The 23990-nt window shown below is 37.4% G+C and overlaps 1 protein-coding gene across 1 annotated transcript; it reads right to left on the bottom strand.

Annotated features, from left to right (window-relative positions):
* Positions 1–16659: 16659 nt before the first annotated feature.
* LOC135587792 (deoxymugineic acid synthase 1-B-like) lies at positions 16660–18017 on the bottom strand. Its single transcript, XM_065079560.1, has 4 exons — positions 17670–18017; positions 17348–17591; positions 17087–17266; positions 16660–17006 (listed from the first exon to the last, which is right to left on the bottom strand). Exons 1-4 carry the CDS (start codon positions 17981–17983, stop codon positions 16782–16784), a joined length of 963 nt encoding a protein of 320 aa, XP_064935632.1. The 5' UTR covers positions 17984–18017; the 3' UTR covers positions 16660–16781.
* Between the last annotated feature and the right edge of the window lie 5973 nt (positions 18018–23990).

Raw genomic sequence — 23990 nt, 5'->3', positions numbered from 1 at the left:
AGAGGTCGTACTTCTCTTCCAGAGCTCGAAGACTGAGCTCGGTGATTGCATCACCAGGCAGAGCTCGAAACTTGAGCTCAGGCGGTGCTACCGCTTGACAGAGGAGGTTGCACCGCCCAGTCTCGCTTGGAGACTGAGCCCTGGGCGGTTGCACCGCCTGGCTGGAGCGGTTGCACCTCCCAGTCTCGCTGGGAGACTTAGCCTGGGCGGTGGCACCTCCCTGCCTGGGCGGTTGCACCTCCCACAGCTTCTTGGGTTCGAATGGGTTGAACCATTCGACCCAACTTGAGTTCTTCAGGGGCCCAATTGCCCCAGGATTAAGCTAATGGGATCACCTCCCATTTCTAACTTAATCACCGTGCTAACTACGATTAAATCTAAGACAATTTCTGCAGCTTTGCTTCGGTACGTCAATTGCTTTTTCCGGCGAGTTTCCGGCGAACTTCCGTCGATCATCCGATGAACCCTCGGTGATGCTTCTGCGGACTTCCGGCAAACTCCTGGACTTTGCGACGATCCACTTGGCGAGTTCCGACGAGCTTCGCTTGGCAAGCTTCTGGACTTCTCGGATCTGTTCCCGCAGAACCTCCGACGACCGTCCGTACTTCCGTCGAACTCTCGAACTCCCAACGTGATCATGAACTTGACTCCGGTGCAACTCCTGCTGCTTGTCTATCTTTCATCGTAGTTAATCCTGCACACTTTTCTCAACACATAGATTAGACAACAAATGACAATTGACTTCATCATCAAAATCCGAGATTCAACAATCTCCCCCTTTTTGATGATGACAATCAATTGATAATGGAGTTATCCTTAACTCCCCCTGTCTATATGCCATAGTTGAGATAAGTCAACCTTGAATTCAAGACCTAAGAATTCAAGTGACGTATTGATAAGTTAGATCAGTTAAACTTATCAATACTCCCATCATGATACCTATCATGATGTATCTCTTCAAGGATGATGTCAAAGCTTGACATTCATCATCAAGTTTGTATGATAGTGTTTGTGACTATTCATCATGTAATTGAACATTATCATTTAAAGCTCGAAGGACTATTACATGATGCACACATATTATCATTCTAGCAAGTTTGCATTTACTTCACAAAATAGGATATCAACTCAAGACATAATGCAAACTATAGCACATGTTTCATATATCTCTTGGTGATGCAAGGATGGCATTGTGCAAACATTATTTATAGCATCACTCAAGGTATTTCTAATCACAGTGTTTATCAATTCATATATTTCTCCCCCTTTGTCATCAACAAAAAGCATTGTTATACAAGGAAGACCAATTTAGACGAAAGCTTATAGAGGGATTTTACATAGATTGCTTTGAAAACTTCTTCCCCCTTTTGTTATAATTCATTTTACCCGTAAAGATATTACAGAATGAAATACATATTCAGGAATCACTTTATCAGATTTATTTCAAAAAACTCATTTTTCATGAAAGTGTACGAATAAATCTGTTTTATAGCATTCGAACAACTAAGATGCATTTGGACAAGATTTTGTTACAAATTTTCACATATAATCATAGAAAATGGCATTCATGTGATCTGATCATTCAATATAGTCCGAAAAATAATTCTAACAAGTTTATTTATTCGGACACATGAGCATTCCTAACTCTCTTCTAATGAAATCAAATTGTTCTTCACTTAGAGGTTTTGTAAAAATGTCAGCTAGTTGATGTTTAGTATCAATGAATTCTATGGTTACGTCATGATTAGTGACATGATCTCGTATAAAGTGATGTCTAATATCAATATGTTTTGTTCTTGAGTGTTGTATAGGATTTTTCGTTAAGCATATTGCACTTGTGTTATCACATTTAATTGGAATATTTTTGAGATGAACTTTATAATCTTCTAAGGTATTTTTCATCCATACAACTTGTGCACAGCATGCACTTGCTGCAATATATTCAGCTTCGGTTGTTGATAGTGCAACTGAGTTTTGTTTCTTTGATGACCAGGAAACAAGGGCATGTCCTAAAAATTGACATGATCCTGATGTGCTTTTTCTATCTAATCTATACCCAGCAAAGTCAGCATCAGCATAAGCAATTAACTCAAAATTTTCTGATTTTGGGTACCATAATCCTAGATTTGTGGTACCATTAAGATATCTAAATATTCTTTTAACTGCTTTGAGATGAGACATCTTAGGGTTTGATTGAAATCTAGCACAAAGTCCTACACTGAACATGATGTCTGGTCTGGTTGCAGTGAGGTAAAGTAAACTTCCTATCATACCCCTATAAGTTTTTTGATCAAAGCTTTCTCCACTTTCATCAATTTCTAATTTAGTGGAGGTGCTCATAGGAGTGTTACTGGCCTTTGAGTTGTTCATGTTAAACCTTTTTAATAAATTCATGGCATATTTAGTTTGACTAATAAAGATGTCATTGCTTAGTTGTTTGATTTGTAAACCTAAGAAGAATGTTAATTCTCCCATTAAGCTCATTTCGAATTCAAGACTCATAGTTTTACCAAACGATTCACAAAGAGATTCATTTGTAGAGCCAAAGATGATATCATCAACATAAATCTGAACAATGAGAAAATTATTTTCAAAATTCTTGATAAACAATGTAGTATCAACCTTGCCTTTTATGAAATTATTTTCAATGAGAAAAGAACTAAGTCTCTCATACCAAGCCCTTGGGGCTTGTTTTAAACCATAGAGAGCTTTAGTTAGTCTAAACACATGATTAGGGTAGCCATTATTTTCAAATCCAGGGGGTTGTTCAACATAAACTTCTTCGGAAATGAAACCATTTAGAAAAGCGCTTTTAACATCCATTTGAAATAACTTAAAATTATTGCAACTGGCGTAGGCAAGGAGCATCCTTATGGCTTCCAATCGAGCCACAGGTGCGAAGGTTTCTTCGTAATCGATACCTTCTTCTTGGTTGAAACCTTTGGCCACTAATCTAGCCTTGTTTCTAACCACGATACCATTTTCATCTTGCTTGTTTCTAAAGACCCATTTAGTACCAATAACTAAATGGTCATTTGGCCTAGGAACAAGCGTCCACACCTCATTTCTCTCAAATTGATTTAATTCATCTTGCATTGCGATAATCCATGAATCATCTTTCATGGCTTCATCAACACATTTGGGTTCAATTTGGGAGAGAAAGGCGGCGTTGGCACAAAAGTTTTTAAAAGAAGATCGTGTTTGAACCCCCTTTGATGTGTCTCCTAGGATTAGCTCCTTAGGATGAGCATCTATATACTTCCAATCCTTGGGTAAGGATGTTTCGGAAGTGGATGCATCCAAGTTGCTAGTTGGAGACGGGGTTTCGTTTAAATTCAAGGAATCAAAATCATCATCAAGATCATTTTTCTTAATTTCTGAAATCTCATTGAAAACAACATGGATGGATTCTTCAATAATTAAGGTTCTTTTATTGAAGATGCGAAAAGCTTTAGAAACCGAAGAATAACCAAGAAAGATTCCTTCATCAGATTTAGCATCGAATTTTCCTAAGTTATCCTTTTCATTCAAGATAAAACACTTACACCCAAAGACTTTGAAATATGAGACATTGGGTTTTTTGTTATTCCATAACTCATAAGGAGTTTTGGTGAGTAAGGGTCTTACTAGGACTCTATTTAAAATATAGCATGCAGTGTTTACAGCTTCGGCCCAAAAATATTTGGGTAGGCTATGTTCATTCAACATTGTTCTTGCCATTTCTTGTAAATTTCGATTTTTTCTTTCTACTACCCCATTTTGTTGAGGATTTCTTGGAGTAGAGAAATTATGGTTATATCCGTTGAGTTCACAGAATTCTTGGAAGTCATGGTTTTGAAATTCTCCACCATGATCACTTCTAATTGACGAAATCATAGATCCCTTTTCATTTTGAACAAGTTTACAAAACTTGGTAAAATATCTAAAGCATTCATTTTTCTGTTTTAAGAAGTAGGTCCATGTATATGAATTTGGATATCATACGTTTCTAATAAGGTTGTATCGAATTTGTGATTTCACAACTTCCACTTGTTACTTAAGCGTTGCGAGTTCCTTTTTGATTCTTGGTTTATGACCATTGAGAGTCAAGGAGCAGAATATCATTTTTATAGGAAGGGATGATCTTTAGGAACCCATTTGCTTTTGGGTGCCTCATAAATAGATCTACATTTTCTATCATATTGCATAGAGTTTATCATGGTTCCTTTAGGAACCCAAATTAATTTGTTTGGACTTATTTTCTTGAATGGACAACAATGTGTCTTGTGTCCAGATTTGCAACAAAAGTTGCACTTGATTTGGTGTTGAACATGTAAGATGGAGCCTTTTATGAAGGTGGTTGGATTTTGGTGAGGATTTCTCACAAATCCAATCCCGCTCCTTTTTGGAATGTGACCCTTGTTTGCAAGGATCATGTTTAATGACTTGCTACCAACCTTGAATTTCTTCAAAGTGTCCTTGAGTAGCAGGTTTTCTTTTTGCATAGTTTCTAAATCATGACATTTGATACATGAATTTAAACTATCATGATGTTCGACTTTTAACTTATCAAACTCACAAGTAAGACTATCATGCATCTTTTTCAGCAATTTATATTTTCTACTTATACTCTTGCATTCGTTAAATAAGTCATTGAAAGCATTTAATAATTCATCGAAAGATAAATCAGCATCTATTGAATTTGTTACCTCGTCTTCGATGGCCATTAAGGCGTAATGAGCAACTTGCTCGGTGTTGGACTCCTCTTCCTCAGATGCGCTCGAATCATCCCATGTTGCTTGGAGCGCCTTCTTCTTTGTTGTTCTTTTCTTGACTTGGGGACAATCACTTTTGTAGTGTCCCGGCTTTTTGCATTCATAGCAGATCACTTGGTCCTTTTTGGGTTCAAGTTTATTTTTTGCATCATTCTTAAACTTGTTTCTTTTAAAGAACTTTTTAAACTTTCTTGTTAGAAGTGCCAAGTCATCATCACAGTCCTCATCACTTGAGTTTTCTCTCAAGTGGCATTCTGACGTTTTGAGTGCCATATCCTTCCTGTTCTTTGGAAGGATGTCTTCTTGCTCTTCATGAGCTTTATAAGTCATTTCATAGGTCATTAGTGACCCGATTAGTTCTTCAAGAGGGAAATTTCGCAGATCTTTTGCCTCTTGAATAGCGGTGACTTTAGGATCCCAACTCTTAGGAAGGGATCTTAGTATCTTATTAACAAGCTCAAAATCCGAAAAGCTCTTTCCGAGTCCTTTTAGACCGTTGACGACATCCGTGAAACGGGTAAACATGTCGCCAATGGTTTCACTCGGTTTCATCCGAAAGAGTTCGAAAGAGTGTAACAGCAAATTGATTTTTGACTCTTTTACTCTACTTGTGCCCTCATGGGTCACTTCGAGTGTGTGCCAAATATCAAATGCAGTTTCACAAGTTGAAACACGGTTAAACTCGTTTTTATCGAGTGCACAAAATAAGGCATTCATAGCCTTTGCATTTAGAGCGAAAGCCTTCTTCTCCAAATCATTCCAATCGATCATTGGAAGAGAAGACTTTGAAAAACCATTCTCGACAAGATTCCATAATTCAAAATCCATAGAAATAAGAAAGATCCTCATTCGGGTTTTCCAGTAGGTGTAGTCCGTCCCATTAAACATGGGTGGACGAGTAATAGAATGGCCCTCTTGGTTTCCGGCGTAAGCCATCTCTCTTGGGTTTTAATCCTTTTGAGAGTTAACCGGGCTCTGATACCAATTGTTAGGATCGAGAGCACTAAGAGGGGGGGGGTGAATTAGTGCAGCGGAAATCTTACAGCGATTAAAAACCAAAAGCTGCGTTCGTTCAATAAAAAAAAAAAAACTATTATGATGCAAAAGCTAATTCTCAGTTTGTATCTAAGTGCAGTTTGCGTCTAAGCGCAGATTGCGTCTAAGCGCAGTTTGCGTCTAAACACAGTTTGCGTCTAAGCGCAGTTTGCGTCTAAACACAGTTTGCGTCTAAGCGCAGTTTTACGTCTAAGCGCAGTTTACGTCTAAACTCAGATTTACGTCTAAACGCAGTTTTACGTCTAAACTCAGATTTACGTCTAAACGCTGTTTTACGTCTAGACGCAGATTTACGTCTAAACTTTGAAACTCGTTTGTATACTCGCAGAAAGCAGTATGCAGTTGAAATCAAGACGTAAACGTGAACTGAGAACTGATGATTGTGAGAGGAAAGCCGATTTACGTCTAAATGCAGTTTTACGTCTAAATGTTGAAACTCGTTCGTAAAATTGTAGAGGACAGTTTGCAGTTATCAATAGGATCAAAATGTAAGTGTAAACTGCAAAGAAACTCTTTCGTAAAAGCACCGAAGACAGTTCTGCAGAATCAAACGTAAACGTAAACTGTAATGTACGAAAATACGAATTTACGTCTGAATGCAGATTCGGAAGAACAGCACTTAGAACTTGTTCGTGAAAGCGCAGAGAGCAGTAGTAATGGAGGAGGTTTGCAGTAATGATAAAGTGCTCAAAAATAAACGCAAACCAGAGATTTAGAGTGGTTCGGTCAGCCTTGACCTACTCCACTTTTGGCTTCCTCCACCGACGAGGTTGCCGACGTCAACTAGGGGCCTTCCTTCAATGGGCGAAGGCCAAACTGCCCTTTTACAGTTTCTCTCCTTTTAACAGGCTCAGGAGACAACCTTTACAGACCTTTCTCTCCTCACTTTACAACTGAAAACTTGAAGAACAGAAGGAGGAGACTTAAAGGCTTTACAACACTTTTGAGCTCTTAGAATCACAGAAAAGATCAAGATTTCGGTGTGGGTCTGTTTCTTTTCAGTGCTGAATGGGTGGGGTATTTATAGGCCCCAACCCAATTCAAATTTCGAGCTCAAAACGATCAAATCCCGAAATTCCGGGATCAGGCGGTTGCACCTCTTGACTGGAGAGGTGGCACCGCCTGGCAGAGCTCGAAGTCTGAGCTCAGGCGGTTGCACCTCTCGACTGGAGAGGTGGCACCGCCTGGCAGAGCTCGAAGACTGAGCTCAGACGGTTGCACCTTCTTTGTCAGGGGTGGTTGCACCTTCCTGCCAGAGCTCGAAGACCGAGCTCAGGCGGTGCATCTCCTGACCAGAGAAGTTTCTCTTCTCTGTCAGAGGTGATTGCCCCTTTCTGCCAGAGGTGGTTGCACCTCTCTGCCAGAGGTGGTTGCACCTCTCTGCCAGAGCTCGAAGACTGAGCTTAGGCTGTGCATCTCCTGGCCAGAGAGGTCGTACTTCTCTTCCAGAGCTCGAAGACTGAGCTCGGTGATTGCATCACCAGGTAGAGCTCGAAACTTGAGCTCAGGCGGTGCTACCGCTTGACAGAGGAGGTTGCACCACCCAGTCTCGCTTGGAGACTGAGCCCTGGGCGGTTGCACCGCCTGGCTGGAGCGGTTGCACCTCCCAATCTCGCTGGGAGACTTAGCCTGGGCGGTGGCACCTCCCTGCCTGGGCGGTTGCACCTCCCACAGCTTCTTGGGTTCGAATGGGTTGAACCATTCGACCCAACTTGAGTTCTTCAGGGGCCCAATTGCCCCAGGATTAAGCTAATGGGATCACCTCCCATTTCTAACTTAATCACCGTGCTAACTACGATTAAATCTAAGACAATTTCTGCAGCTTTGCTTCGGTACGTCAATTGCTTTTTCCGGCGAGTTTCCGGCGAACTTCCGTCGATCATCCGATGAACCCTCGGTGATGCTTCTGCGGACTTCCGGCAAACTCCTGGACTTTACGACGATCCACTTGGCGAGTTCCGACGAGCTTCGCTTGGCAAGCTTCTGGACTTCTCGGATCTGTTCCCGCAGAACCTCCGACGACCGTCCGTACTTCCGTCGAACTCTCGAACTCCCAACGTGATCATGAACTTGACTCCGGCGCAACTCCTGCTGCTTGTCTATCTTTCATCGTAGTTAATCCTGCACACTTATCTCAACACATAGATTAGACAACAAATGACAATTGACTTCATCATCAAAATCCGAGATTCAACAATTCATCCCCCCCCCCTCTTAGTGCTCTTGATCCTAACAGTTGGTATCAGAGCCCGGTATTTCTCATTTCGGATTTACACCCGAGAGAAATGGTTCTTCATGGCTTTCAAGAGAGCTTATCAGTTTTTCGTCCACCGTTGTTTAACGGATTGGACTACACTTATTGGAAAACTCGAATGAGAGTTTTCTTGATTTCTATGAATTTGGATATATGGAATATCATTGAAAACGGTTTTCAACTTCCCTCTAAACCGATGAACGAATTGTCGGATTTGGAGAAGAAGTATTTTTCTTTAAACGCAAAGGCTATGAATGCCTTATTTTATGCTTTGGACAAAAATGAGTTCAATCGGATTTCTACGTGCGAAACGGCTTTTGACATTTGGCGAACACTTGAAATCATGCACGAGGGAACTAGTAAAGTTAAAGACTCGAAAGTTAACATTTTATTGCATGATTTTGAGCTTTTTTGAATGCAACCAAGCGAGACTATAGGCGACATGTACACCCGTTTCACGGATGTCGTCAATAGTTTAAGAGCTCTTGGAAAATGTTTTTCGGATTTTGAACTCGTAAACAAGATTTTGCGTTCTCTTTCTAAGAAGTGGGATTCAAAAGTAACTGCAATACAAGAAGCTAAAAACCTAAACAACTTACCACTTGAAGAACTAATTGGTTCATTGATTACATATGAAATGGTGCACAATGCACATGATGAAAATGATGAACAAAATCACCTTTCAAAGAACAGGAAGGATTTGGAACTCCGGACAAATGAATACCACTTGAGCGATGACTCAAGTGATGAGGACAATGATGAACTTAAACTTCGAACACTAAATCTTAATAAGTTTATTAAACAAAAATCTAAAATAAACAATAAACTTGAACGAAGGAAGAGGCCAAAGAAGAAGAACACAAAGTGGGATGAATCGAGCTCCTCTGAAGACGAGGAGAAAATCAAGAAAGGCGAGGTGGCAAACTACGCCTTAACCACTTTCAATGATGAGGTAATCGAAATCCCCCTAATTTATTTTGAAATTACTTGATGCTTTCATGATGTATTTTCTTTTTTAGTTTAGAATTAATGTTTTAAAAAAATATTATGATCATGCTAGTAATTTCGAAAATGATAATATTGCATATTTTATGATAAACAAACAAAATAATTTTGATTGAAAATATGAAATCATGGTTAAGAAGTAATAATGTGTATCATGTTGATGTCCATTGTTATTTCTCGATTTTGAGTATATTAAATCATATTTAATTTGAAGTTATGATTAATGAGTATATATTTTTGAAATTATGTATGATGATTCTTGATAATTATGGATTATCGATTTTCATGATAATAACAGTGGCTTTAAAAATTGATGCATGTTTTGATTTGACATAAATGAAAAGGCATGTTAACATGAAATCGATCACTTAAGATGAAACACTTAAAAAAGGGGGAAAAATATATTATCAATGAAATCATGAATCTATTTATGTTATAAATTTTGTGAGCCATAAAAATGATTTTGATGATTTAAATTTGAAATGAGTTTTATCAAAATCATGATCATGATTTGTCAAATTGAATGAATTAAAAATGAATGATGATTTTTCTCTTGAATGATTGTGACCTGTATTCCTTGTATTCATGATATGATTCTTTGTATTCATGAAAGGTTTATCTCATCACCCAATTATTTTCTTCTTGATATTCCTTATGTGATGATATGAATACATGAAATATTCATTAATTTATTTTGATGTATACAAATGAAAAGTTATGATCATGCATGGTAGGATATAATTTAACAAAATTGATATCATCATGATATGAAACATTTATGATTTGTAATGATACACGCAATACTTGAGCTTTTTAATTATGATGTGATGTATTGATATGATGTGAATCATGATTTAAAATGCTATGAGTTGTTGCTAAAATGAAGTATTATAAATGTTGATTTAATGTCATGAATGCTCTAAATGATGAATGTTTGGTATCATGATCAAAATGAAGTGATAAATACTTAAAAAATATTGATTTAATGTTCAGTATCATAAACACTTTATTATCATACATGAAAATAGTGATAAATACTTTGAAAATAAATGTTTGTATCATGTTAGATGGTTTGACATATTGTGCATGACAAGCTATAAAGATGATTGAAACAATGATTGAAATAATAGGAATGATGATTTGGAATCATATAATAATGAGTTTATATGTTTTAAAAATATATATGATGATAATGATGCATGCAATGATGAAATATTCATGATAAAATAATTGTTTTGACATTCAAGACTTGAATTTTCGTCAATGCTATTTACCTTTGTCATAATTTAGAAATCAACGTAAAGGGTCTTCCCTTCTTTCTGACAATGACAAAGGGGGAGCAAAACATGCTTGAAAGCTAATTTGCTAGCTCATATAATTAAAAAAAAAAAGAGAAAGAAAATAATTACACTTCTCAAAAGAAAAGGAATTGCTTTCTTGAACATCTCAAAATTACTAGCTTGCGTATTGTAAACTTGCCATCATATTACCATGATGATGAGCATGCCTTACCTTCATGATTGTAATTGAATATCTATAGCAAAACCTTGTCCGAATGCAAGAAAGAGTCAAATTTCATTTTCGGATTTTTTTTATCCTAACAGTCAGATTTTCTCGATACATTACTCTCTTCCGAACTTAACAAGCATATGTCATATCAAGTTTAGTTCATATCATTGATTTTTGACATATGTAATCAACTAGCAAATACATCTCTCATACACATATCATGTGAAAAATATTTTGTTAAGAAATGGATTTGATGAATATGGATGAAAGTGTTTTTACTTGCAAGGATTTGTTTCACATACATATCTTGATCATTGTAAAAATAAAGCATGATTTAATCTCTCATCGATTTTAACTTCACTCGAAGTAAACTCACAAATAGCATGTATCACAAATAGTCTTCCTCCTTCATGCAAAAAGATAATAACAGATAAAAAGGAATAAGTTTTCAAAGCTATCTCCATGTCATGTTTTCCTTGAGATGTTTGTATAATTGATATCCTATCACTCACTGTTGGAAAATGATATGAACCTAGTTATGATATGAATAATTACAAGCACTTATGTTTAAAATTTGCTTATATCGTTCTCCTTTTTGTTGATGACAAAAGGGGAGAAATATATGAATTGATGCTATGAACACTAATGCTATGATTATGACATGCTTGCATCATCAAGAGATATATGAATTAATATGATTGCCTTATTTGTAATGCTTGCATCATCAAGAGATATATGAATTGATGCTATGATTGCCAAATTTGCATTATGCCATGTTTGCATCATGCGTTAAGATATCAAGAACTTGTATCGTAATTTTATGCGTTGATATCTTACCATGTGATGAAATGCTACAATTGATAAACACTTAAAATGTTTGCGTTATGATATTAAAAGCTTACATCGCAATTTTACATATTGATATTTGATAATAGCAAACTTGCATGATAATAAAACTTGATATTATGTTTTTCATGCAATAAGTTGAACCAATATCACAAACACTTGATTGTGGTACTTCTCCTTTTTGTTGATGACAAAGGGGGAGAAGTATTACTAAGATCACTATCTCAAAAGAGTTGCTATCTCAAAAGAAGCAAATGTGCTATCTTGCCTATCTCAAAATACAGAACATGCTAACTTGTTACAGAAGCAAAATTGCTAGCTCAAACATTGCAAAGGAAGAAAAAATTTGCTAGCTTGCAACTTGCATATCATGAAAATTGCTAGCTTGTAGTCTAAAGAGAAGCAATTAGTTGTTATCTCAAGAAAAGCAAACATGCTAAACTTACACATCTTTAATTGCTAGATTGCATGATGATAAAATTTGATACTATGTTTTTCATGCAATAAGTTGAACCCATATAACAAACACTTGATTGTGGTACTTCTCCTTTTTGTTGATGACAAAGGGGGAGAAGTATATTGATGACATGACATGTGATGCATAAGTTTTATACATATATTCATGATGATGTGTTGCAAGTATTCATGATGAATATTGCAATGACTTGAATTCAGTTTGAATTCAAGGTTCTATCAATATGGCATATTGATAGGGGGAGTTTGTTTAAACTCTGGGAGTTAAGGTTAACTCCGTAATCAAGTGGTTATCATCATCAAAAAGGGGGAGATTGTTGAATCTCCTATTTTGATGATGAAACCACTTGATATTTGTTTATGATTTAAACTGCATTTTGAGTGATGCAGGTCTACTCGATCAGGTTTAGATAGTTGACGCAGGAGGAATTGACGTTGCGCCGGAGGAGATCACGTCAGGATATTGGACGGCAGAAGGCTTCGGACGTCGGGCATCGGGCCAAGGAGAGCAGAATTGCCCCAAGGATATCGGGGTTACGGAGGTCAACCACCGATTGGGCAACAAGCCGTAAGAGAGGACGATGCGATGAAGAATCGGACGAAGTGCCAACCAATGACGTGCCGGGCAACAGAATGTCAATTTACGTTTTAATAATTGTCTAGATCGGAGTAAGGTTTTAGCTTATGTGTGCAGGATTAACTACAATAACGATGAAGACATAAAGCGAAACAAAGTGTCGGAGTCAAGTGCGAAGGATTTGTTGCGAGTTCGAGAGTTCGACGGAAGTCCGAAGGTTCATCGGGAATGCTGCCGGAACTAACCGAGAATGAGTAGGGAGCTTGCCGAAGGGTTTTTCGGAAGCTCACCAAAAGGTTCATTGGAAGTTCGCAGAGCTCACCGAGAAAGATCGAAGCTTGCCGAAGAAGCTTGTTGGAACTCGCCAAGATCAAATCGTGAAGTCTAGGAGCTTGCCGGGAGTCCGCAGAATGGTTTCCGAGAGTTTATCGGAAGACTGTCGGAAGTTCGTCAGAAGCTCACCGGAAGAAGTCTTGACTTACGGACTTTGTAATAGCTTAGAAAATATCTTTAAATTTGTAGTTAGCACATTAATTAGGGTTAGGATTAGGTGTTAATCTTATAACCCAAGTAGGGGCCAATTGGGCCCGAGTTCGGACTGGTTTGGGCCAAGTTTGGAGCCCAACCAGTGAGCTGAATTGGCCTAGGCGGTGGCACCGCCAGTCCACTGTCTGTCAGAAACTGACAGGCGGTGGCACCGCCGGCCTCGGAAACCAAAGAGAATTCAAATTTTGGAGCCCAAATTTGAATCCTCTTGAGGCCTATAAATACCCCTCATTTCTCAGCAGAGAATACAACCTTTTGAGAAGCTAGAAGTTGAGAAAAGCATTAGGAAAAGTCTTGTTTTCAATAGCTTGAGAGTTCACCTCCTTTCTTTTCATTGAAATCTTTGTAAAAGGGTGAATCACTTGTAAGAGGTTGTAAGAGGGGTGTATGAAGGAGGTTGATCTTCGCCTAGTAAAGGAAGATCATTAGTGGATGTCGGTGGCCTCGACGGAAGAGGAATCGGAGGAGTGGATGTAGGTCACGATTGACCGAACCACTATAAACTATCGTCTTCTCTGGTTTGCATTTATCTTATTGTCATTTATATTACTGCAAACCATCTTCACTTTGATGCTCTACTTCTTTGTCTCCTTCTTACATATGCCTTCAAGTTAAAACATAATCGAAACGGTTTCAAACGAAACATTGCTTTTATCGTACGAAGTTTCCGTAAGTGTTTAAATCGTCGAAAGTTTATCATACTTTACCGTTGCACTAATTCACCCCCCCCCCTCTAAGTGCCGCTCCGGTCCTAACAGCAAGCACCGTCCTTGCGCCCAGGCGAAATGCCCTCGCGTAGGTGCCCACCGTGCTTGTGGCCCCTACCTACGGGCGCCGCTGTAGGTAGTCGTGCACGCATGCAAGTGGCTGCCACTATAGCAGCCCGTCGGCCACCAGTCGAGAGCTTGCATGTAGATGATAGTGCTACCATTTGTGAGGGCAACAAGGGTAGCAACAATTGCTGCCCTTTCTCACTTTAGTGTCAATGATTTTGACGTCAAAAGCTTCTCCAAAACATAATACACGCAGTTCAAAACCAATTTTTGCATGAACAACCTGGCTCCGATACTACTATTGGAAAATCTTGAGGGCGACATCACATGTGTAGCGGAAGAATATTAAAAACAAAATCCCCAATTTCCCAAATATGTTTTCGTCATCGTGCGAAGATTGGTGCGCAAAATCCGCGAAACTTAAAACTGCGTATATTAAAGATTGTGTTACCTAGGGAAATCGTATATCCCTGAATCCCTGTAGATCTTTAGGAGAGGGTGAAGGAGGTCAAGCGTCCTCCTCTCTAGCGATGATCCACACAACAAGTCTGCGACGACGCTCCTAAAAAACTCCAAGTTTGCTCTGATGAGGAAAAGGGAAGGAGAATATGAGAGGCAAACAAAAAAGTCTCTAACCTATGAACCACTAGTTCCATCCTATTTATAGAGGTCCCCTATAAACTTAACCCTAATGGATCCTGCTCTATTGGGTATTGGATCTCTATCTAACTACCTAAGCCTCTTAGATTAATGAGTCTCTATCCAATAATCTCTCATTGGCTTTTATTGGATCTCATCCAAAGGATCCAATAATTCAGAGGCTTATTGGATATCCAATAAGATAGGGGCTGCAACGGATATCTCATATCTGAACCTCTACTCATCGCAATGTCTATCATATGTATGTGACCCTCTAGGCTAAATATCGAGCTGGTAGTGAGTCATATCTGTTAGAACTCCTTTTGGCTTAGTGAATTATTATCTCTATAATAATTCACTCGACTCATCAACTACGGACGTACTAGGCTATTACGTTGTAGTCCCTAGATGATATAGGTGAATTCAATCCATTAGACTTGTCTGTCCTTAATTGTCGTATACCTATAGTCCATCATCTATATAATATCCTAGAGATCGTATAATAGACATGGTGTTGTTAGATCCACACGGTTTCTAATCGAGTCTCCGAATTCTCCTAGAGAAATCTTTCTCTCTCAATCCGAATGACTCTGGCCAGGGATTTATCTGAGCAAGAATACATGGGATATTCCTCTCATGACACCAAGAATGGATGATCCTCTATTGACACGCAATAGTCCTCGTAAGGTTGGCTACCACTCCCGATGATCGATTGTACTAGATCTGAAACCTCCATACCTATAAGTCTGGTATCAAAGAATGGAGTACTCATACAGGACATCCTTAGTGTCTCAAGATTAAGGATCAGATACACAATTGGGACTACGGAATCACTATCTAATAATAAGGCATCATCAATCATCCAACATTCCGTATGCGGATCAATCAGTGAACTCATTCCCCAATGAGTACTTGTATTGTATCCCTAGTATCCCCATACGAGTAGCTATGAGACCAACTGTATCCATCATATACACGTGTGTCAGGTCACACGTGTCATCATTCTTACATGGCACTTATGACTAACAATCTCTCACTTGATCTAAAGCGAATCAATCTCCATCAATTGATCTCCATCTATTCAAAGTTACGTCCACGAGTAACATTCTTTATTATTGATAAATATAATAATTCAATTTAGGTTTATTTTCTTTATGATTAATAGGATTCAGATCATAGCATTAATATCACATAAACCAAATTTCATGGGGACACATTAATTCCAAAATTTAAAACCTTGCAACCGACGATAAAGTTGAACGAATTGTATCATCACTTGAGCAAAAAGTTGTTTGTGGAGTCCTTTCACGTCTAACGGAGATAGGGAGTCATGAGGAGAAAAGGGAAAATTGGATTGAATACGAAACTACTGTTTGTATACAATCATATTCCATTTTGGCCTGCAGCTCCATCGCGTGATGGCAAACCTTGGTGAGAAACTGGCTGATGAGGAGGACGATGAGATGACAAGAGAAGCCGACGTCGATGGTGACGGACAGGTGAACTATCTGTTGTTGGCCAAGAGAAGTCAGCACGGATGATGTTGGCCAAGTGAGACTTACATCAGCTCATAGGACCCTTGTGGGTGGTTGTCAACCAGTAGCAGTGACAGTATTGGATTTGTCCCCTTCTTCGCTGTCGGAAGTGGATGATCGGTGCAAATTAAATCATGTTATGGGACGAGAGTCTGTTAGCTATCAACAGGCTTACTTGTAGGTAGAAGTACTAGTGAATTGTTTTCAGAATCCTTTAGTTCGATGTAGCCTTCCATCTAAATTCTATGTTCTGTATCAGTTTTCACAAATTTTAATGTCGTTGTTTTAGCTGTTAGATATTAGATTAAGCCGTTGTTTTACCTGATGAAATATATTAAATGTTTTATTAAATTATTGATCAAGAATCATATTCTTGAGAGGTTATTTTGATGGGAGAGACTCTTTCAAGTTAACTCTACCTAGCTTTATTTGCTCTCGTTAGGATTCCAATTCTCATAACCGATCCTCGATATTAATATTGTAATAGTCCCATGTGAAAAGAAAAAAAAAAGAATGATATAGTTTATTCACGTACAAATCTCTTGAGGTTTTAATTCCATAATAATGTCCAATAGATACTTTGTTTTTTTTATTTATGATAATTAAATTTTAATCCTGATTAGATTTTTTGTTTCGTATGTTGACAGTCTATTCTAACATGAATGAGAAACCGAAAGAAAAACCAGAACCACGATGAAGCAGGTTTTTTTTGTTTTTTTATGATTCTCGATTCTAACATATATATGAGAATCTTTGTTTTACATCCAAAGAACAGGACATGAGATAGGTTTGTCTTCCCCGCCCATTACTTATTTATATCTCACCATCCCACAGCTCTGCAGTGGATTTGTAGGGGCCATCATCAGACACGAAATCCCAGCCAGCGTACCCTTTGCGCTGTGGAATCTGACCAATCTTGTGCTTCTCTTCTTCGCTCAGCTCCCAATCCAGTATGTCCAGGTTTTCCACCATCCTCTCCTCGTTGAAGCTCTTCACCAGAACACAGTCTCCTTGCTCGTACACCCACCTCAAGCAGACCTGTCCCCTCGTTCACAATGCGTTTGATTCAAAACCCATCTTGTTTATGTGTATGTGTATGTTTACCGCACAGTCATTACCTGAGCAAGAGTCTTCCCCTTGGCCGCAGCTATGTCTTTGAGGACACCGCAGTCCATGACACAGTTTTGCCCCCAGTACGTTTCTTTGGCCCCCAAGGGCGAGTAGGCACATACCTGAATCCCCTTAGCCACACAAAACTCCCTCAGCTTCTGCTGTTGCCACAGAGGGTTCACCTCCACCTTATCCTCACACAACAGTACGCGTGATCCAACCATCTCCAAGATCGAATCAAACATCTAGTTGGGTTATATGATCAGTACCTGATTGACAGCAGGAGGGATATTGGCAATGGAGAGTAGCGTTTCCAGCTTCTTGGAGGAGAAGTTGCTAACGCCTATGGACTTGGTTAGCCCGAGAGCGTGGCACTCCTCCATGGCCCTCCACACTGCGCTCATGTCGATGGGCAAGAGGTCCTCTTTCGCCAGCGGTATCTCGTACTTTCCCGGCCTTGTACTTACCGGCCAGTGTACGAGGTAGAGGTCGAGGTACTCCAGCTGCAGGTTGCTGAAACACGGGGAAGATGGGGGTAGAAGGCAAGGCGTTACGTCGAACTTGAAGGTTGAGATGAGTTTGGAGGTCTACCGAAGAGTCTTTTGGAGGGCGGAGTGGACAAGATGAGGGTGGGCGTCGCTGCACCACAGCTTGGAGGTGATGAAGAGCTCGTCGCGGGAGCGGATGGTGCCGGCGCGGAGGGCGTCGGCGATGGCGGCGCCGAGCGGTTCCTCGGACTGGTAGAGCGCAGCGGTGTCAAAGTGGCGGTAGCCGAGTTCGATGGACCTGAGAATGGCGACGTGCATGGCTTCGGATGTGGCGAAAGGGTACACCGCCGTGCCCATGCCGATACGCGGCATGGGCTTTCCCCCGGAGCTCAACCTTACCTCTGGTATCCTAATCATGCTGCTGCTGTAGTACTGATGGAGATGATAAGGAGTCGATTTTATAGATGGAGAGAGAGGATACTTTTCTCTAGAATCCAAATATTAGCGACGAGAATACTATCAACATTATCTTTTTGAATTGATATTACATGAGTCTTCTTATATTTATTGTACTTTTTATTTATCTATAATTATTTTAACAACTTCCATTCAATTTATTAGCATTTTTTCTAAGAAAATCTTTTCATCCACATTCCAATCGTTGATTTAGATTTTATCAAAACTAAAATCAAATCGATTTTAGATGGTTCTATTAGAACTAGAATCCAACCGATATTATATGATTTTGGAATTGTTGATTTGAATTACGTTAAAATTGGGACCGAATCGATTCCATGTAATTCCTAGAACATGAACTGAATTAATATTAGGCATGATTTCGATATTATTGGATTGGATTCCATGTGGTATCGCCCTTATTAGACGATGGTACCGTCAGAGCTTGGTTTCTAAGTTTTGTCACATGGTCATATCGCCCAGACTAGGCAATGGTACCACCCAGTGTCAGGTGTTAGGCGGTGGTACCGCCTAGTAATGGCGGTGGCACCACCAGTACCTCGGAAATCCAAGATGAGACACTTTTTGGCTCCATTTTTTAAGTCATTGGGACTTATAAATATCTCACACTTTTCTATATGAAAGGGCACCTAAGTGTGATTATAATCTTGAATCTTTGGGGTATAAAAGTGCTAGAGTTTTCCTCTTCCCTCTCTTAGCTTTATAACCATTCAGGAAAGAGAAGTAAGGCTTATAAGGGTTGTCTCCTAAACCCGACAAAAGAAGAAAAAAGCTGTAAAAGATAGTTAGCCTTTGCCTATTGAAGGAAGGTCTTTAGTGGATACCAGTGACCTCAATGGAGGAGGAATCTATAGTGGATGTAGGTCACATTAACTGAACCACTCTAAATTCTAATTTGTATTTCATTTTGAACAATTTACTAAATCATTTCATAGCAAACTGCTTTTCCTCCTCATCTTGCTCTCACTACGCTTACGCTTTCATACGTTTTAAGTTGTTATCTTTCCGAATCGATTTTCATCAAACATATGAAATATTTTATATGAAAATTTAAGAATTTTCCACTACACTAATTCACTCCCCCGCTTAGTACCGCTCTTAATCCTAACAATTGATATTAGAGCAAGGTTCACTCTCGTTTGGTTTAAAATCCAAGAGAGATAGTATTTGCGACAATCAAGATGGTCATTCAATTACACGTCCGCCCATATTTAATAGGACAGATTACATATATTGGAAGACTAGAATGAGGATCTTCCTAATTTTAGTGGATTTTGAGCTATGGAACGTTATTAAAAATGATTTTCAAAAGTCTTCTCTTCCAATGAACGATTGAAATGAGTTGAAGAAGAAGACTTTCACTTTAAATGACAAGGCTATGAATGTCTTGTTTTATGCATTAGATAAAAACAAATTTAATTGAGTGTCAATTTATGAAATGACTTTTGAAATTTGGTACACACTCGAAGTGACTCATGAAGGCACTAGTAGAGTGAAAGAGTAAAAAATTAATCTTTTAGTGCACACTTATGAGTTGTTTCGGATGAAACCGAATGAGACCATTGGAGACATGTACACTCGATTTACGGATATCATCAATGGTCTAAAAGGACTTGGTAAAGATTTCTCAGATTTTAAACTTGTTAATAAAATTTTAAGATCCCTTCCAAAGAGTTAGGACCACGGCCATTCAAGAGGCTAAAGATTTAAATAATTTTCCTCTCGAAGATCTAATTGGATCACTAATGACATATGAGATGACTTATAAAGCTCATGAAGAGCTTGAGGATACCCTTCCAAAGAACATGAAGGATATGACACTAAGAACCTAAAAAGATCACTTGAAAGAAAACTCAAGTGATGAGGACCTTGATGAAGACTTAGCACTCTTAATAAGGAAATTCAAAAAAATTATAAAAAAGAATAAATTTAAAAATGACACTAAAAATAAATTTGAACTCAAGAAAGATTAAGTAATATGCTACGAATGTAAGAAGCCGGGATATTACAAGAACAAATGCCCCCTAGACAAGAAGAGGCAATCAAAGAAGAAGGCTCTCAAAGCAACATGGGACGACTCAAGTGCATCCGAAAAAGAGGAGCCAACCAACACCGAGCAAGTTATTCACTTTGCGCTAATGGCTATTGGAGATGAGGTAAGCAATTCAATTGATGCAAATTTATCTTTTGATGAATTATTAAGTATTTTTCATAATTTATTTGATGAATATAAATTAATTAATAAAAATATAAATTATTAAAAAAGGAGAATGCTTCTCTTGTTAGTGATTTAGATAGATTAAAGTTTGAGCATAATAATAGTTGAACTCCTTGTACGAAATGTGATGAACTAAAAATACTTAAAAAGGAAAACTTGCTACTCAAAGAAACCTAAGAAAAATTTGAGGTTGGTAGCAAGTCTTTGAACATGATCCTTGCTAATAAGGGTTGCATTCATAGGAGAGGTGGAATCAGATTTGTGAGTAGCTCTCACCAAAATCCAACCATCTTTGTTAAATGCCCAACCTTACATATTTCACCTCATATCAAATGCAACTTTTGTTGCAAACTCGGACATATTGCCTATAAATATCCACTTAAAATATTTAGTCTACTTAGATTGATTTGGGTTCCTAAAAGAACCTCAAATGACTCAATACAATATGATAAAATATATAGATCAATTTTTTAGGCATCCAAGGTCAAATGGATACCTAAAAATCATCTTTTTTTATAGAAAAATATACCATCACAAGCTAAGAGCAAGAGATAGTACCTTGATAGTGGATGCTCAAGACATATGACTGGAGATCCATCTCATTTCTCTAAGTTCACTAGCTTAGACGAAGGATATGTCACTTTTAGAGACAACAACAAAGGTAAAATCATTGGCAAAGGAACCATAGTTAACAAATTCAACCTTTTTATTGAAGATGTATTGTTAGTTGATGGTTTAAAGCATAACCTTTTGAATATTAGTTAATTATGTGATAAAAGATATATCGTTAGATTTGAATCTAATGCTTGCATTATTGAAAAACCTTACAAAAACACATCTATGATTGCCCTAAAATAAAATAATGTATACACTATCGAGATCGATGATCTTTGTAGTAAAATATATTTTTCGATTTTAAATAATGATGCTTGGACTTGGCATAGGAGATTGGGTCATACTAGCATGAAACTAATCTCTCAAATATCATCTAAAGAACTTGTGAGAGGGATTCTTCACATTAAGTTCATTAAAGACAATGTGTGTGATGTATGTCAACTAGGAAAATAAATAAAAAGTAATTTCAAACTAAAGAACTAAATAAGCACCTCTAAATCATTGCAATTGATCCATATGGACTTGTTTGGACTAATTACTACATCAAGCCTAGGAGGTAGCAAATATACCTTTGTCATAGTGATAGCTTTAGATACACATGGACTTATTTCTTGGCACATAAAAGTGATAGCTTTAGATATATTTTTTAAGTTTTGTAAACTTATTCAAAACGAGAAAGGTTTTATGATTTCATCAATCCGAAGTGATCACGGTGGTGAATTTCAAAACCGTGATTTCCAAGACTTTTGTGAATCCAATGGATACAACCATAATTTTTCTACTCTGATAAATCCTCAATAAAATGAAGTAGTAGAAAGAAAAAATAAAAACTTACAAGAAATGGTAAAAACCATATTAAATGAACATAGCCTACCTAAATACTTTTAGGTCAAAGCTGTAAATATGACATACTATGTCATGAATAAGGTTCTAGTAAGACCATTACTTTCAAAAACTCCTTATGGGTCGTGGAATAACAAAAAACCCAATGTTTCATATTTTAAAGTTTTCGGGTGTAAATATTTTATTTTGAATGAAAAAGATACCTTATGAAAGTTTGATGCAAAATCCGATAAAGGAATTTTTCTTAGTTATTCTTCTATTTCAAAGGCTTTTCATATCTTTAATAAAAGAACTTTAGTTATAGAAGAATCTATTCATGTTGTTTTTAATAAAATTTTTGAAGTTAAGAAAAATGATTTTGATGATGATCTTAATTTTGATACTTTGAATTTAAATGATTCCCCTTCTCCATCTAGCAACTTAAATGCATCTTCTTTCAAACCTTCTTTATCAAAGGAATAGAAGTATATAGATGCCAATCCTAAGAAGCTAATTATAGGAGACACAACGAAAGGGGTTCAAACTCATTCTTCTCTTAAAAATTTTTGTGCCAACATCACTTTTCTCTCCCAAATTAAACCTAAATGCATTGATGAGGCCATGAAAGATGATTCATGGGTTATTGCAATACAAGAAGAATTGAATCAATTTGAGAGAAATAAGGTGTAGAAGCATGTTTCAAGGCCAAATGATCATTTAGTTATTTATACTAAATGAGTCTTTAGAAATAAGCAAGATAAATTTGGTATCATGGTTAGAAACAATGCTAGATTAGTGGACAACGATTTCAGCTAAGAAGAATGTATCGATTATGAAGAAACCTTTGCTCTTGTGGCTCGATTAGAAGCTATAAGGATGCTTCTTGTCTATGCTGGTAGTCATAATTTTAAGTTGTTTCAAATGGATGTTAAAAGTACTTTTCTTAATGGCTTTATTTCCGAAGAAGTTTATTTTGAACAACCTCCCGGATTTGATAATGATAAGTTCCCTAATCATATGTGTAAATTGACTAAAGCTCTCTATGGTTTAAAACAAGCCCCAAGGGCTTGGTACGAGAGACTTAGTTCATTTCTTATTGAAAATAATTTCTCTAATGGTAAGATCGATACTATATTATTTATCAATAATTTTAAAAATAAGCCTCAAGGGCTTGGTATGAGAGACTTAGCTCTTTTCTTATTCTAAATAATTTCTAGCAAGGTTGATATTATATTGTTTATCAAAAATTTTAAAAATAATTTTTTTATTATTTAAATTTATAATGATGACATTATTTTTTGCTCTACAAATGAATCCTTATGTGAATCATTTGCCAAAAGCATGAGTCTAAAGTTTGAAATGAGCCTAATAGGGGAACTAACATTCTTTTTAGGCTTACAAATCAAACAACTTAATGATGATATTTTTATTGGTCAAACAAAATATGCATTAGACTTACTAAAATGGTTTAATATGGATAGTTTAAAGGCCATCAATACTCCTATGAGTACCTCCACTAAGTTAGACATTAACGAAGGCGGAGAAAGCTTTGATCAAAATGCCTATAGGGGTATGATAGGTAGTTTGTTATACCTCATCGCAACTAGACCGGATATCATATTTAGCGTAGGACTTTGTGCTAGATTTTAATCTAACCCCAACTAATCTCATTTAAAAGCTGTCAAAATGATTTTTAGATACCTAAATAGAACTCCCAAATTGGATTATAGTATCCAAAATCAAAAAATTTTGAATTACTTGGTTACACCGATGCTGATTTTGCTGGGTGCCGAATAGATAAAAAAAAAGCACATCCGGAATGTGTCAATTTTTAGGACACGCACTTGTCTCTTGGTCCTCCAATAAATAAAATTCGATTGCACTATCCATAACTAAAGCCGAATATATTACGACAAGTGCATATTATGCACAAGTTGTATGGATGAAAAATACATTAGAAGATTATAAAATATTTCTTCAGAATATTCCTATAAAATATGATAATACAAGTGTGATATGTTTAACAAAAAATCCTATTCAACACTCTATAACTAAACACATTGACATTAGGCATCACTTCATACGAGATCTTGTTAATAATCATGATATAATATTAGAGATTATTGATACGAAACATCAATTAGCCGATATCTTTACAAAACCCTCAAGTGAAGAATAATTTAATTTCATTAGAAGGGAATTAGGGATGTTAAATTATCCGAATGCATGAATTTGTTGAATTTGGTTTTTCAGACTTTCTTGATTTTTTTTTTACAAAATCTCTCACCTGAA

This window comes from Musa acuminata, chromosome BXJ1-8, assembly GCF_036884655.1.
Source record: "Musa acuminata AAA Group cultivar baxijiao chromosome BXJ1-8, Cavendish_Baxijiao_AAA, whole genome shotgun sequence".
Taxonomy (NCBI): Eukaryota; Viridiplantae; Streptophyta; class Magnoliopsida; order Zingiberales; family Musaceae; genus Musa; species Musa acuminata.
Note: the sequence above shows the minus strand (reverse complement) of the source record. Positions and strands in the feature narration are given on the sequence as shown.

Excerpts from the sequence above, each read along its gene's own strand:
- LOC135587792 (XM_065079560.1), bottom strand. The coding sequence starts at position 17,983 with ATGATTAGGATACCAGAGGTAAGGTTGAGCTCCGGGGGAAAGCCCATG. Across the intron at positions 17,592-17,669 it reads GCCCTCCAAAAGACTCTTCG|CAACCTGCAGCTGGAGTACC; the intron begins GTAGACCTCCAA and ends CCCGTGTTTCAG. Across the intron at positions 17,267-17,347 it reads TCCCTCCTGCTGTCAATCAG|GTGGAGGTGAACCCTCTGTG; the intron begins GTACTGATCATA and ends TGTGAGGATAAG.